General features: G+C 32.4%; 1 protein-coding gene across 1 annotated transcript in view; it reads right to left on the bottom strand.

The window, feature by feature from the left end:
* Nucleotides 1-16,217, bottom strand: part of LOC126886442 (uncharacterized) — a 175,461-nt gene that overhangs the window by 71,189 nt on the left and 88,055 nt on the right. The window contains exon 4 of the mRNA XM_050653380.1: nt 6,103-6,284. Within this exon, the coding sequence (XP_050509337.1) occupies nt 6,103-6,284 (182 nt within the window). The remainder of the gene's footprint in view (nt 1-6,102; nt 6,285-16,217) is intronic.

The following is a 16,217-nucleotide window of genomic DNA, read 5'->3' as shown; positions in this document are numbered from 1 at the left end:
TACTTGTCAGCGACCGTTACTTCCAACAGTTACAATGTAACAGTTCCAGGCAACGGCCACCTCTAGTGGTATTTTTGTAGGTGGATTCGTTATTGGTTTATTCAGGTGTTGTTAGCCTCTTCTGGCTAGATGGCTTTTTGGTATGGCTATTTTCGCTGTCTTCGACTATCTTCTATAGCTTTTGTCTTCTACTAGCCTACTCTTGAGAGAGTGTGAGCACAGTGACCCTCTTCTTTCGGCTATTCGATGTAGACTGTCAAAGGGATGAATATTTTTGACGGAATTGATATTGTTTGAAATATAGTTTTAGTTTTAGTTGTTATGAAAAAGAATACGAACATTCGGCTAACTTCTTTTATATCATGTCCGTCTTGTTATCAATTTTAAACAGTAAACTATTAATTGTTAAAATAAAAATGTATATCATTTTTATTCAGTTGCAATGCGAAGCCATAAAAGGCTTTTTTTGAAAAAATCAGTTTTTTGACTATAAAACGTTTCTTGTGTATTTTAGAGAAAAATGTTTTAAATAAATGTTGCAGATGTTAAAAAGTTCTTTAATTTGATAGTATGTATGTTGAACTACATAAAAAATTTAAGGAGATAATTGCAAAAACCCCTCTGTTTTACAATAATTTATAAATATAACTATATTTTTTGCATAATGACACATAATTTAACTATTTTAAATTATGCTAATTAAGAGTTATTTATGTATGCTAAATTTCAACCGAATCGGCCAAATAGTTTATAATTTAAAAAAAGACAAAGTTTTTTTAGACATTTTTGAGTTTGTAAGTTATTCAATATGTTTAGGGATGACAGTTTTTGACAAAACACCGGTTTTCAGTTATACCGTTTTTTTTTGCTTACGGTTTAACCTGGCGGTTATATCCGAAAAAAAAAACTGGTTTTTCCAAAAAACCGGTTTTCGTTTTTTTTTAATCCAATAGGTTACAATGTTACATTTACAATGCACTTTAGTTTGCGATACTCCACTCGACTCGATACTCGATATCAATATGATTAAAATTAATACTATCGAAAGAACATTAATATCAATATAAATAAAACACAATTTTTAGTAAAAACCATTTTACCGTGCTGGACAGGCGAGTTGTGAGATGCAACTTGATAGATCTCCCTCGGCCTTTTTGCTCCGGCGATTCATTGGCTTGCAAATTTTAGAAGCCATGAATGGTGTAACCAGAAGATTAGTTCTGATAAAGTTTTATTTTTAATATTGTTAATATTAACAGTAAAACTTTTGTTAGTCTTTAACAGATGCCGCCACGGCATCCATGTCATGATAATCTTTCGTTTGTGGTTCGAGCTGACGTATGACGGCCAGAATTTTGGTGGTTTAGAGAGAATCAAACATGTGCTCTCTGAAGAAACTCTAACAAGAGTTGAAACTAGTTAGAGCACTTTTGGCGCTCTCTAAACTAACTAAGATAAGACTGCTTTTGTTTCGATTCACAGCGAAGTGATTATATATATTATAAAACCATTTTAGTCTATTAATTATTATATTTGTTTATTATTTTATCATTATTATATATTTATTGATTATTATTAAATATAATATAGCGTAAGAATAATATATACATATTGCAATAATATACAATTTAACTCATCTATTTCAACTTATTGCATTATTCCGATATTAACATATGGGGCACAAACATGAACAATCACAAAAAAGAATATGAACATACTGAGAGTCACTCAACACGCGATGGAAGAGCAATGCTTGACATATCACTTAAGGACAGGAAAACAAACACAATGAATATACTCTGGGCTAATTAGCAAAATTCATGGAAAAGTTATTTACCAGCAATTTTATTGCTGGAATCGAATTATAAGATCCTATATATTAATAATATAGGTATGCAAAGTCCGCAGATAGTGTGCTACTTTTTTTATAAACAAAATGGCGCCGACAAATCGTATTTTTTTCAATTATTGCTCTATAACTCGGAAGATTTTAACTTTACAACAAAAACACCCAAATAAAAATTCACCGCAATTAAATTCTGTATAGAGATATGTTTTTCACGATTTGCTCCGACGATAATTTTCCTCGGAAAATGCGGGCTTTCCTAACAAAAACTATAATTTTCAAATAAGGTTTTAGGTAAGTAATTATTAATCAATAATTAAATAACTTAGTGCCATCAAAGATTTCTTGGTATAGATTGTAATTCCACAAGCCGGTGAAAATTAAACGAATATTTTAGCAACAATTCAATTGTTAATTAACAATTTACGATCGCAATAATAACCAAAATAATCATGATACATTGATTAAACTTATAAAGATTATAAAGATGAGATGCTTGTTTAATATTTTATCGACAAAATATAAATTTTTCTTTTTTTTTGCATAATCTTTAAATTTTGAAACAAAAAATAGTTATAATACGTAGTCTAATTAGTAAAGTACAAAGAAAGGTTATTTACCAGCAATTTTATTGCTTTAGTCGAACTATAAGATCCTATATATTATTAATATAGGTATGCAAAGTTCACAGATAGTGTGCTACTTTTTTTATAAACAAAATGGCGCCGACAAATCGTATTTTTTTTAATTATTGCTCTATAACTCCGAAGACTTTAACTCTACACCAAAAATATTCAAATAAAAATTCACCCCAATTAAATTCTACATAGAGGCATGTTTTTCCCGATTTGCTCCGACGAAAATTTTCCTCGAGAAATGTGGGTTTTCCCAACAAAATCTCGAATTTTCAAATACATTTTTTGGGCCAGTAATTATTTATCAATAATTATATAGCTTGGTGAAATAAAAGCTTTCTTGGTATAGATTATAAATTCAGAAGCCGTTTAAAATGAAACGAATATTTTAGCAACAATTCAATTGTTAATTAACAATTTACAGTCGCAATAACAACCAAAATAATCATGAGACATTGATCAAACTTAGAAAGATTATAAAGGTGTGATGGCTATTTAATATTTTGTCGACAAAATATAAATTTTTCAGTTTTTTCCATAATCTTTAAATGTTTAAAAAAATTAACAACTAACAAAAAGTAACAAATTAACATTTCTTAGAAATTGTTTATTATATTCTAATTTTAAAAAATACTTAAAATGCGTATTTCATAGGTCTTGAAAATGAATGCTTTAAAAAAATTTTCCAATCATTTGCAAAAAAGTTAGGAAACAGCAAAATAAATATACGATATCTCCATTGTTTATAATTTGTTTTAATTGTTTCAAAGCTTAAAAGTGAGTCTATGGTACAATCTAATTACTCACAAAGAATGTCAAAAATTAGTGCAATGGTTATATTTTAATCAAAGATTAAAAATACTTTTTTTTTGTAATTTTTAGCGCGAAAGTAGGCTTGATACAGAGCCGGAGATAAAATGTTCACTCGAAGCGACTGACACACTTAAACTCGCGCGAGTTGTGTATGTGGGCGGGTAGCTACGGTACTGTATTATTCTACTTTCGCGCGTGTAAATTACAAAAAAATATATTTATAATCTTTAATTAAAATATAACCATTAAGCTGATAATCGATATTGTTTTATAAATAATTAGCTTGTACTTTAAACTCACTTCTACGCTTTGAAAGAATTAAAAAAAATTATTAACACCGTAGTAATCGTATGTTTACTTTGCTGTTTCATAACTTTTTTGCAAATAGTTGCAAAAAAGTTTTAAAGCATTCATTTTCAAGATATTTGAAATGCGCATTTTAGCTATTTTTTAAAATTATAATATAATAAAACTTTCTGAGAAGCGTTAATTTGTTTATAACTATTTTTTTTAAACATTTAAAGATTATGCAAAAATATAAAAAATTTATATTTTTGTCGACAAAATGTTAAATAGGCATCTCAGTTTTATAAGATTTCAAAGTTTGATCAGTGTATCATAATTATTTTGGTTATTATTGCGACCGTAAATTATTAATTAACAATTGAATTGTTGCTAAAATATTCGTTTAATTTTCACCAGCTTCTGGAACTATAATCTAAACCAAGAAGGCTTTTAAGTCACCAAATTATTTAATTATTGGTAAATAATTACTTATCTGAAACTTTATTTGAAAATTAAAGATTTTGTTGGGATAACCCGCATTTTTCGAGGAAAATTTTCGTCGGAGCAGATCGGGAAAAACACGTCTCTATGCAGAATTTAATCGTGGTGAATTTTTATTTGAGTGTTTTTGTTGTAAAGTTAAAATCTTCGGAGTTCTAGAGCAATAATTGAAAAAAACACGATTTTCGGGCGCCATTTTGTTTATTCGCGGTGTGCAAGTACTTGGAAGGGGAAACGAGAAACGACCCTGCGCGAGTCGCGGAGAAATATTGCAACTATCTTAAATAATTCATATTATCAATTGAAATTGTCAAATTGACGTATATTTCATACCTTCTGTCAATGAAGCAGAAAAATTATATATTGCTCCACAATATTGATATGATATGCAATTATTATATAAAGGTAAATTTAATTAATTTTATTTTGCTTGCAGTACTGCATTTTAATAACTAATTTTATTTACTACATACAATTGTTGACGTTTTCATAACATAACCTGAATCTTATTTTTTCTTCTTATTATTTTTTTGGACTATGGCCTTGACAATTATCCAGTAACCAGGACTAATATATGTGGCCAATATAATTAAAAGTGCGAATTTTAGTATAGAGCGTAGAAATAGGGGTCGCTTTGCCGAACTTGCACGGTCCCAATAAGAAATGTAGCACACTATCTGAGGACTTTGCATACCTATATTATTAATATATCGGATCTTATAATTCGATTCCAGCAATAAAATTGCTGGTAAATAACTTTTCCCAAAAATGGCCTATTCTCCGATAATCAGCCCAGACTAATAAGACAGAAAACCAAAGTCACCGATGTGGTACAAAAATCACTAAAATTGAAATGGGAATACGCTGGACATGTAGGTAGGAGCGATCTTAACAAATGGCATAGAACAATTCTAACCTGGAGACCATACGAACACAAAAGACTCAGAGGCAGACCTCCTATGAGATGGACAGATGATCTGAAACGAACTGCCGGGAAAAATTGGCTACAAGTAGCGTACAACAAAAAACAATGGAAAGGAAGACTTGAAGAGGCTTATGTTCCGATGTGGACGTGAATGGCTACACGAAGAAGAAGAAGAAGAAGATTTCAACTTATAAAAAATTTCCCAGACTCTTTCAAATGGGATTTAAAAAATATAATATCAACATAAATATTTCACTTAAAGATAAATTGGATAATATAATATAATGCAATTTATCTTTTATTTTTACTACCATCAATAAAAATTTATCATGTATTTCTTTTAACACGTTTGTATATTTGTATAATAGGTACATTGTAACTTATTTAATACTTCCTGTATGGGTGTATCGTTTTGAAAACGTAAGGAAATTCTTGGAGATTCGTATTCGTAATCGGTAATTCGATATTCATAGTCAGAACATTATTTTTGGTAATCAGAAAAAGTCATTCACCTACTTTCAATGTCAAGAGTCAAGTGTGAAAAATAGATGATGTTTGCGTCTACTTCAACCAGATCTCTTCTTATGTAAATATTATGATTACAAATACCTTTTCAACGAAATATTTTAATAAAACTTAATTGTTTCTGGCTGATGTGAGTTTGCGCTTTCAGTTTGCTTCTGTATTTATAAAATAAAATTTGAATTATGGTTTTGTTTGGAATAATTACTTGAGAATAATAATTATGATTTGGATCCAAAGTAATACCTAACCTAATCCTAATCACCGTAAAAACCTAATAACAGGTTTTTACTTTAAAAAGAAAAAACCGGTTATAACCTGGACAAAAAAACAACCGGTAAAACCGGTTATTTCGAAGTAAAAAAACCGGTTTTAAGTTAAAACCGGTAGGTTTTTCCCATCCCTAATTTGTTTATCCCAGAGAGCAATTGTTTAAACAACTGTTCTTGCCCTAACAGCGATTTTAGAGATATTTAGCAGATCGCAATCAATTATTTGAGACTTAAATAAAATTTAATAATGTTAAACCTTGTCAGTAAGCACTATATTGCGAATGATACTATGTATTTACTTACTTGATATTGGTATATAGGCATATATTCTGTAACAAATTGCCTTATCGGAAATCTATCATTATCGTTAATTATTATTTCAAAGCTTCGAAGTTCTCCATTAGTATCGTTGGGATGGTAAAATGAAATATTTAAATCATTTTTTGGCGTCCAAATAGCTTCCAAGTTATATACCTTGGATGGTCCTAAAATTAAAATATTATTTACCCAGTTTTCTTTTAAAATATATCGGATGGAACGGGTTAACTTTAATTTGCGGTTAGGTAATATGGCACTAGATAAAATGTCTACAAATTAGCATGACATTACAAAATTTAGAGTGTATTCTTGTTTAGTCTCTCTGATCCTAGAGTAGTACTAAACTGACATCTACTCAATTGGTTAGAAAGGTATCAGGTTCGTTAAAGACTACTGCGTCTCCTGGATCGGAAAATATTCCACCATGATTAAGTGCAAAAAATTTAGCGGCTCCAATAGTATACTTACTGGCCAAATCTTTGCAAACAAATTCAATCCCAACTTCATTGACCGCTGGTATAGTTGTAAGGATACAAACACAACTCATTTTTTATATTGCATCTTCTGCAGCAAACATTATCTTTCATATTTTACTCTGTATATCATACGAGTTTTATTGTAATAAACTATTGTAGTACCCATTAAAAAACTACGTAGTGAAAAAATTGCTACGTGATATCTTCTACACCTTATAAAAATCCTTGTTTGATTTCCTAATGGAATTTATGAAGAAACTTTTGGAATAAATAATGAGCAATCTTTTACGTTTTAAGTCGTAATGGAATTGAACCATCTTTATTAGTGCGAATCTTGGGAATGTAAACATTGAAACTAATATGCTCTATTCTGAGTGGTTAATATTTATCATCTGAGTGTTGGATATCTGAATGTAATTGGCTGGACTAAATATTTTGTCATTATGTTTGAGAGAGGTGGTATTTTTTGGCATCGGAAGTGAACCATGGCGATCTACAAAAGCATTATCGAGTAGACCTGCAGCGGTGCTCAAACGTTCGATCGCGATCGACAGATCGATCGCCAAAGTTTTTGAAGTAGATCGCGATTCACGGAAAAGATACACATGGAAAATGTGGAGACTGCGCTAACTTGTAGGTGATAATATGATATGCAGTGCCATGCACTTCATCCAAGTAAAATTAAGTTGAAAGAATTGTAACAATTGCGACCGTTGTAGACACTTAGGTAACACTTAGTAATAACGTTGTACACACTTTAGTAACGTTGTAACACAACTCGAAAACGAAGCATCCTTCGAAACATTACCAAGAAAGAAAAATTAGTTATTTCGATGACGTGCGTCTGAAAAATTTATTCGAAGCGATTGAAGAAATTGTTTTTTTTTTTGTTATAAGCTATTTGTTAATAACCATTTCCGGCCCACTTGGAAGAATTAAAAAGAAAATAGACTGGAACTTTGAAAGATATACACAAATAAACAAAAAAGGTGTAGTGCGGTAAAAATGCAAAAATATTGTGGATATTTTCTGTTTCTCAGCGTCTTTAAGCCTCTAGCAGACCAATTTTATTTTCGATGGAAAAATTCAAAACTTGATAGCTTTTGACTAAAAAGAGCCAGTCAATTACCGTTAACCAAATATGTACAAGCACACTCAGTATGCAACCAAAGACGGGTTTGCATGCTGCAGGCGTAAAAATAGCTGAAATAGCTGAAAAACTGCTGAAAAATGGCTAGAAATTAATTTCTAGCCTGCTAGTAAGATCTTGCCTGCTAGAGGGTTGGGGTGTATAGCTCGCCTAAAAATTTTTAATCGGAATATAAACTGTCGTGTGAATAAGTTGTATAAATATAGGGTTGGCCCCTCAAGAGCCCACCCTAATTTTTGGCAATATTTATTAGATTTTTTTGAAAACGCTAAAACGCAGGGCCGGCGACAACGGGCCTGCAAGGGATGCACTGCAGGCGGGCGCCCCTGTTTGGGGGGCGCCAAATTGGGCTTTTTTTCTGCTGGCGCTGTACAAAATACTAATTTAAAAGAAACCGAAGGGCGCCTATGCTAGTTTTGCAGGCGGGCGCCTTATATCCTAGCGCCGGTACTGCTAAAACGAATCGATTTTTTATTCCAAATGTAAGATATTTTGACGATATTGATATGTATCTATCATGGTAGGGGAGAACAAGCGGGATTTTTTGCAGTTACTCGAGCGCGTCAGATTATCATATGGGGAGAAACCAGGGCCTCGATTTTTGACCCTTCGCTTCGTTATCGAACGTATGCGCTAAGGATCAAAAATCGAGGCCCTGGTACCCTGCAGATATATATACCTCTACCATATATTGGCTCTTAACACAGAAGAGTTCGTTAAGGGGGGCCCGAAAAAAAATCTGCCCTTAAAAATACTCGAAATTGTCAGATTAAGATAAGGTAAGTAAAGTACATGCAAAAGAGTGTATATTTAAAAAATCTGACGATTTGAGCGGGGCGTAAGGAAATGGGTGAATCAAAAAGTTTCACAAAAAAAAACCAATATTTTGCGAAATGAACGTCAGATCGGAAAAATAAAAACTACGCTTTCAATATTTTTCAAAAATCCATATAATTTTACCAAACATGACACCCCACAGAGAGTGGTGTGGGGTAAATTTAAAATTTTAAATACAAATCCCGCGATATTTCGCAAAATAAACATCAGATTGAAAAACTGCAAAATACACTTATTCAATATTTTTGAAAAATCTATCGAATGGTACCAAACACGGCCCCCAAGGAGGTGGGGTGGAAGGTTACTTTAAAATCTTAAATATGAGCCCCAAATTTTTATTGCAGATTTGGATTTTTTACGTAAACTAAGCAACTTTTATTCGAAACATTTTTTCGAATTATATATAGATGGCTCTATAATCGGAAAAAACGATTGTTGGAAATGGAAAATTAAATTAAAAAATGGCAAGTCCCCACCAAAATGGAAAATTTTACTTAACTTTTTTTGGTTTTAGGACCTAATAATCACAACCTAATAGGTTACAACCCCTACCATCATTTTTCACCTCAGTATGACAAATTTTGCAGGAGAATTCAGACATGTGATTTTTTCCACAATATCTCTATTCTTTTAGTATCAGTTTATTGAAAGTGTTTCACAAATATTATGAAAACTAAACGTAACGTATGTTTTGCTAGTGTTATATTTTTCCCAGTGAGGCAATGACGAGACTGGTCTCTTCGTATTTGAGCAATCGGTGTTTCAGAGTTCGTATAGGACAAGTCCTGTCCGAGCTCGAGACTCCGGAGGCTGGACTATCACAGGGAGCATTTCTGTCGCCACTACTGTATTCAATTTACACCGCCGACGTTCCAAGAACACCCGGAACTCTCCTGAGATTTTTTGCCGATGACACAGCGATAGCGGCCAAACACCGAAACATAGATATAGCAGTGAGAAACCTGCAAACAGCGTTAGATGACATTGAAGAATGGAGCATCAAATTGAAAATAGCTATAAACTCAGAAAAACACAAGCTGTACTGTTCAAGAAAAGAAGGGAACGGCTATAGGACCAACTGGAGGTGCAAAACAATCCCATCGAGTGGAAAGATGGTGCAAAATACCTAAGAGTCACCATGGATAAAAAACTAACGTTTCAAAAACACGTAGAAGCCACAATACAAAAAGCTAACATGGCCAAGGCATCAATAAGAGGACTCATACGCAGAGAAAGTAAACTAAGAATAAACACAAAGCTAAGGCTAATAAACAGCATAATAATACCAACACTGACATATGCATCTCTGGCATGGTAAACCGGGAGATATTAACAGAAGTTCAACCACGATTTTCTAAGTCCTGCCCTTTGCAATAAAGGAAGGTTAGAGAAGGTACTTACAATTTGTGGAAAAATCCACTGGTTTCCTGTGACATTTTCCTGTGAAAATTAGATTTTCCGTTAAAAAAAAATTGGGAGTTGCGATGAATTTTTAAGTCCTGCCATATCCATAGAATAACAGGATACTATCTATTTTATGAAGAAAATTTTTTGGGCAGGACGGTTGCAAAAGGACTAAGGGAGTATACAGATATACAAACATGTAATGAAAATAATGAAATTTTTATAATTTTCTAAGTCCTGCCAACTTAATAAATTAATCATATTTATTTCAAAATGACCAAAAAAAATGTTGGCATGACGTCACCTAATGTTTAACTTCACTTGTTTCTTGGAAAATTCTGTATAAAATTTTCACTCTAATTCCGTGATTTTCTAAGTCATAAAATAAATTTTGTTATAAAATAAATAATTTCAGTAGACATTATTCAAAATGGCAGGATGTTTAGTTACACCTTTTCTACTATATATAGTTAAAAATGTGTAAGAAAATTCGTGCAAAATTACACGAAGTCATGCCATTTCGCACATATCTCAAGAAGGTTAATATAAATCTATTTTCAAAGAGGCAGGATGGTTGTATAGTTATTTCGTATAAAAAAAAATTAAATTGTGTGTCTGTAAAATTATTTCAGGGTGTTATACAAACATATTCATATCACCACAATTTTCTGAGTCATGCCATGTCGAGTATGCTTAAAAAACACTAATCTAAAACCGTTTAAAACTTGGCAGGATAACCGCAAAGATGAATAATACAAAAAATTAATTTGTATATCATTAAAACAATCGTATCCTATTAAATATTATTTTCCTGAATAATGCCTCGGAATTTTTACACACTTTTCAAATCTAATAGCAAATTGTAACATCTTTATTTTAAGTGATTAGATCATATTTTTATCTAAGTAAACGCAATAAAAGTAAATAAACAATTTTTACAATTTATTGGTTATAGTAGGAAATTTACCTACCTATTATATTATACAGGATGTCCAGAAACTCTCATAACAAACGAAAACCGGAGATTCCTCAGATAATTTTAAGAAAATTTAACTCAATTCACCTAGTTCAAAAATGCTTCCGTGGAAAGCTAGAGCTCTTTAAAGATGGCGTCTTGTAATTCATCATCGTCATAATTCAACCCGGATCTATCCACTGCTGGATATAGGTCTCCCTCAGTCTTCTCCATGCATTTCTGTCCTGTGCTGTCTGCATCAAGTTTCTGTCGATCCGCTTGATGTCATCAGATCATCTGGTTGGCGGACGACCTCTACTTCGATATGCTTCGTCTAGAAGCATATCGAAGTCTTGTAATTAGTTTCTTTAAAATAGCTCCAGAATGCTTTTATTTGGAAAAACGAAAACTGGTACACTTATTGATCTTCCAGAGGTCAATTGTTAAATGTCAATTATCAATTGTCAATTTTTAGTACCGGTCATAGGGGTCCGTTTTGGGTACGAAAACGGATATTTTATCGAATACTTTTCTGTCTAACTTTTAAGCATTTCTGACACTGTATTATTAAATTCTGGGATAGTTTTGTACTAAAAGGTATTTTTGCTTTAACTCAGAAGAATACGCAGTTTGCTAGGAAAATCGATTTGGAAACTTTTTCGTTTTTTGGTTTTTTGAGTTTAAAAAAATTTAGAAAAATTCTATTTAGGAAAACGAAAACTGCTACGTTTATTTCTCTTCCAGAGATGAATCGATTTTATCAATTGTGAATTTCTAGTACTGGTCATAGGCATCCGTCTTGGGTAGATCAAGGGATATTTTATCTCATAACTTATTGGTCTTTAAATTTTTAGACATTTTTGAGAGTACAGTATTAAATTATGAGGTATTCTAGTACTAAAAGTTACTCTTCATTGAGTCGGCAAATACACCGTTTTTTTTTTAATTTTTTTAAAATTTTTTCAAATTCAACCAACGAAAAATTTTAAAATGGATTTTTCCAGAAAACCGTGCATCCTACTGACTTAAAGCAGGAGTACCTTTTAGTACTATAATACCTCACAATTTAATAATCTAGTGTCAAAAATACCTAAAAGGGAAAGACAAAAAAGATTCCTATGACTGGTACTAGAGATTCGCAATTGATGGAATCGATTTATCTCTGGAAGAAAAAAGGCGTACCAGTTTTTGTCTTTCGACATGGAAGCGTTCTGGAGATATAAAAAACTAATTAAAACGCGCCATCTGTAAAGAGCTTTAGCTCCCTCAGGTACATCAAAGAAACATGAAACGTAAATCACGTTTCATGGAAATAAAACACTGCTAAACAAATAGACGTCCGGCCATTTATGCGACTCTCCGAAAATAAAAATGTTTTATGAGCATGAATCACACTCGTTTCATTGGTAGGCGGACTTTAAGATTTGTTTAGCCGTGTTTTATTTTCATGAAACGTTGTTTTTTGTTATCAATATATTTTTATTGCATAGCAATTTTATCCCGCCTTCTTACTTCCCACAATATACACACGCATGTAACAGGCGCTAAGTTGCCGCACTCAACTGGTTTTCCTGATATTGTAGGATTGTAGATATTGTCCTGATATTGTTTCCTATATTTAATAGCAAAATGTCCTAACACTAACAACACCAGAATAAATAGATTTTTAAATACAGCACCTATCTACTTGCAACTTTTTGCATTGTGTTCAGGATAACATCAGGAAAAGGTGTACAATATAAAAATGGGTGGAAATTGCATTTTAGTGCATAACATGCATCCAAAAGTGCATAAACCTGTCAAAATCAGTGTATTAAGGGCAACATTTTGTTATTTGGGAGGTTTATGGAGTTACGAATACGCAAGCAGAACCGACCTCCGAATCACCTAGTGCCCAGAGTTGCTGCTAAGGCATGTCATCTGGAGTTTCGTGGGATATCGGCAATAAATTAAAGCAAACAGATTATTCAAGGGTTTTTGGGATGGCCAAACACGAATATGATATTACAACCGACCCTCGGAGCACCTGGTGCCCAGGGTGACTGATCTCGAATTTAGAGGGTTTTTGGAGGTCGATTCTGATGGCGTATTCATCTTCAGCAACCACAAAACTCCTCGAGTAATCTACTTGCATCACTTTAGTGTCTGAAAGCCTCGAAATTTAAGAATATGGCGTGTATATCAGTCACTCCGAGCACTAGGTAAAGATCTGTTCTAATGTGACATTCTTGTTCAGAAACCCCAAAAACCACCTGAGTAATCTGTCTGTATCAATTTACTGTCGAAATTAGTATATAAATATGGTATAGAAAATGCTTAACAAATAAAAAGGTACCATAAAATATCATTTTATTATAATACTAAAATACAGGGTGTCCTATTTAAGAAAACTCAGAAAATACTCATTCCGAGTTTCAACCAACCCCGTATACTAAAATTAAACATTTTGGTATACTATTAATAACTGACAATAGTAGACTATATTAAAAATCGTTTAAACATAAATTAATAGAAGTTTGGATATCAAATCACTAACAATATGTATAGGGTGTAAATGTTCCTACAAAATTAACAAAAAAACGTAATTATATTTTAAATTACCTTGTATAATATTTCAAAACACTATATTTTATTACAGAGAACATCGAGTAGAATCCAAAAATGTAAAAATATACAGGGTATTCCATTAAAAAAAAACATATATTTGTGTCACCCTGTCAAAACGGGTAGCCCTGTATATTAGAAAATACTGTTAAATCATAGTCCTATCTGTGGCCTATGTTTTACCTAAATAACTTTTTTCGTATATCTTACGACAAACGAGTAATTGGACTTTGTCACACTAATGCCCCACCCTGTATACAAAATAACCATAAAACCATCCTGCCTCTTTGTAAATAGACTTATATGAAGATTCTTGAAACATGTGCAAAATGGCATGACTCAGAAAATCGTTGACTTTTTCACGAATTTTCTTACAAATCTAGGACTCCTGCCGTCTTACAAGAACCATTTAACCTTCCTGCCGAGTACCGAAAAGGTATTGATTGAATTTAAGTATTATAACTTTTTAAAGGCAGGACTAAGAAAATCACGGAATCAGGGTGAAAATTTTGCGCAGAATTTTCCAAGGGACAAGTATACTTAAACATTAGGAGACGTCATGCCAATATTTTTTTTGAGCATTTTGAAATAAATATGTTTAGTTTATTTAGTTGGCAGGACCTAGAAAATCATGAAAATTTCATTATTTTCCTTACATGTTTGTATACATATATACTCCGTTACCCCGTTTGCAACCCTCCTGCCCAAAAAATTTTCTTCATAAAATCGATAGTATTCTGTCTATCTACGGATATGGCAGGACTTAGAAATTCATCGCAAAACCCTATTTTTATTTTTTGGGAAAATCTCATTTTTACAGGAAAATGTCACAGAAAATTTGTGGATGTTTCCACAGATTGTAAGTACATCGTCTATCCTTCCAGTATTGCAAAAGGCAGGACTTAGAAAATCGTGGCTGAACTTCTGTATAATATCTCCCAGTCTATGGGGACAAGTATGCAAAACAACAAATAAGAAGATACAAGCGGCACTCAACAGCAGCCTAAGAAAAGCAGTAACTGTAGTAACTGTACGAAGATACGTATCTGAGAGATTCGGAGAGATTATTTTTCAGAGAATTACAACAAGTAAGGCTAACTGAAGTAATGAAAGAATAAGCACGGACAAAATTCCCTGAACTGGAGGATCACCCAAGTCCCATACTGCGAGAGATAATGAGATACGACACCTTCCACCGATGGAAGCACAACCGTCTTAAGCAATAAGTGGTGGAATAAAGTACAAAAAAATGCAGAGAGAAAATAAAGGAAAGAAATAAAAACTAGAGAGAAATAAAAATAAAATAAACTAAATAAATAAATATTATCATCAGTGGCTTTACAGCTCTTTATTTGCCAAAGACTTCTTTAGAAAAATCCTCCATTCGTCCCTGTCTCTGGCAACTCTTCTGTATGTATGCTGTATGTCCTATTGGCCCTATCTTCAAATAAATACATACTAGAAAGAAAATAAAAATAAGAAATAAATAAACTAGAGTGAAAATAAATAAGGAATAAAGATCCTAGAGGGAAAGTAAATAAGAAATAACAAATAAAATAAAGAAGATAGTTCATAGCTCTATATGTAGCACATACAAAAAAAACACAAAACATAAAAAACGGTCTCGACCACCAGAAAACCAAAAAAATTCTAGCAAAAACTAGCGCAAGCCGCCAAAAAAACTAACAAACAACAAAAAACCTGGGCAAGTAGGGTCCAAACTCTTGAGCACCAAGTCCCCTGAACCGGCCTAAAAAGCCGCAGTTTCTCTTATGCGATTGTCGCATGCGTTTGACGCAAGCAGCAGTCGCAAGCGATGTTCTGTGCACTCCTCAAATGTAAACTTTATGCGGCCGGTCTGTCTTGTGCGTCCGACGAGAGGAATCGCATGCGCCTGCTGCATCGACTGGTGATGATAGCAGTGCTTTGCAGTGACTGCATGCGTCCATTTCATAAAACAACAAAAAATTTGACATAGAATTTAAAAGTTTGTTGTTTATTGTTTATCAACTTATGATAACGAGGTTCGAGGTTAAGAAGCTTTGTTAACTAATATTTTAATAATACGTAATTTCCAGATATAAATAAGCAATATGCTGTTGTTTTCATAATTGCACAGAGAATAAACATTTTGCACTTTAATGTGACACCAAGTTTTTCTTCCGGTGTTATCACTCTCTTTACCATTCTTGTAGGAGATTTCGTTATGTCTTCCTTAATAGCACATAACAAGAAATTAATGGAACTGGTTCTTCGTCACGCGAAAGAAACTATGAAACTTGGTCTCATTATCAACCATATATTTACTTATTAAATTGGTTTGGTATCCTTCTTCAACCCTATTCACATACATTTCATCAGTTTTACTCTTTTTTGGTTTACCTTCATATGAGAGCATCATTTTTAAAATGTTCTCCTCCAATTCTTGCTCTTTTAATATGTGAAGATATACCTGTCTCTGTAGATACCCCATTATTATTATCACTAAATTAATTACTACTTACTATTACCGTTGATTGATAAATATAGAGGGGTATATTCATCCAGTATATTCATCAATAAACGTTATTACTATTACTACTACCTACTAATTATAAATTACTAAATATTACTATTATTATAAATGACTAATGAATATTATTAATTATTAAGGATTACTATTATTATAAATTAC

This window comes from Diabrotica virgifera, chromosome 6 (genome assembly GCF_917563875.1).
Source record: "Diabrotica virgifera virgifera chromosome 6, PGI_DIABVI_V3a".
Taxonomy (NCBI): Eukaryota; Metazoa; Arthropoda; class Insecta; order Coleoptera; family Chrysomelidae; genus Diabrotica; species Diabrotica virgifera.
Note: the sequence above shows the minus strand (reverse complement) of the source record. Positions and strands in the feature narration are given on the sequence as shown.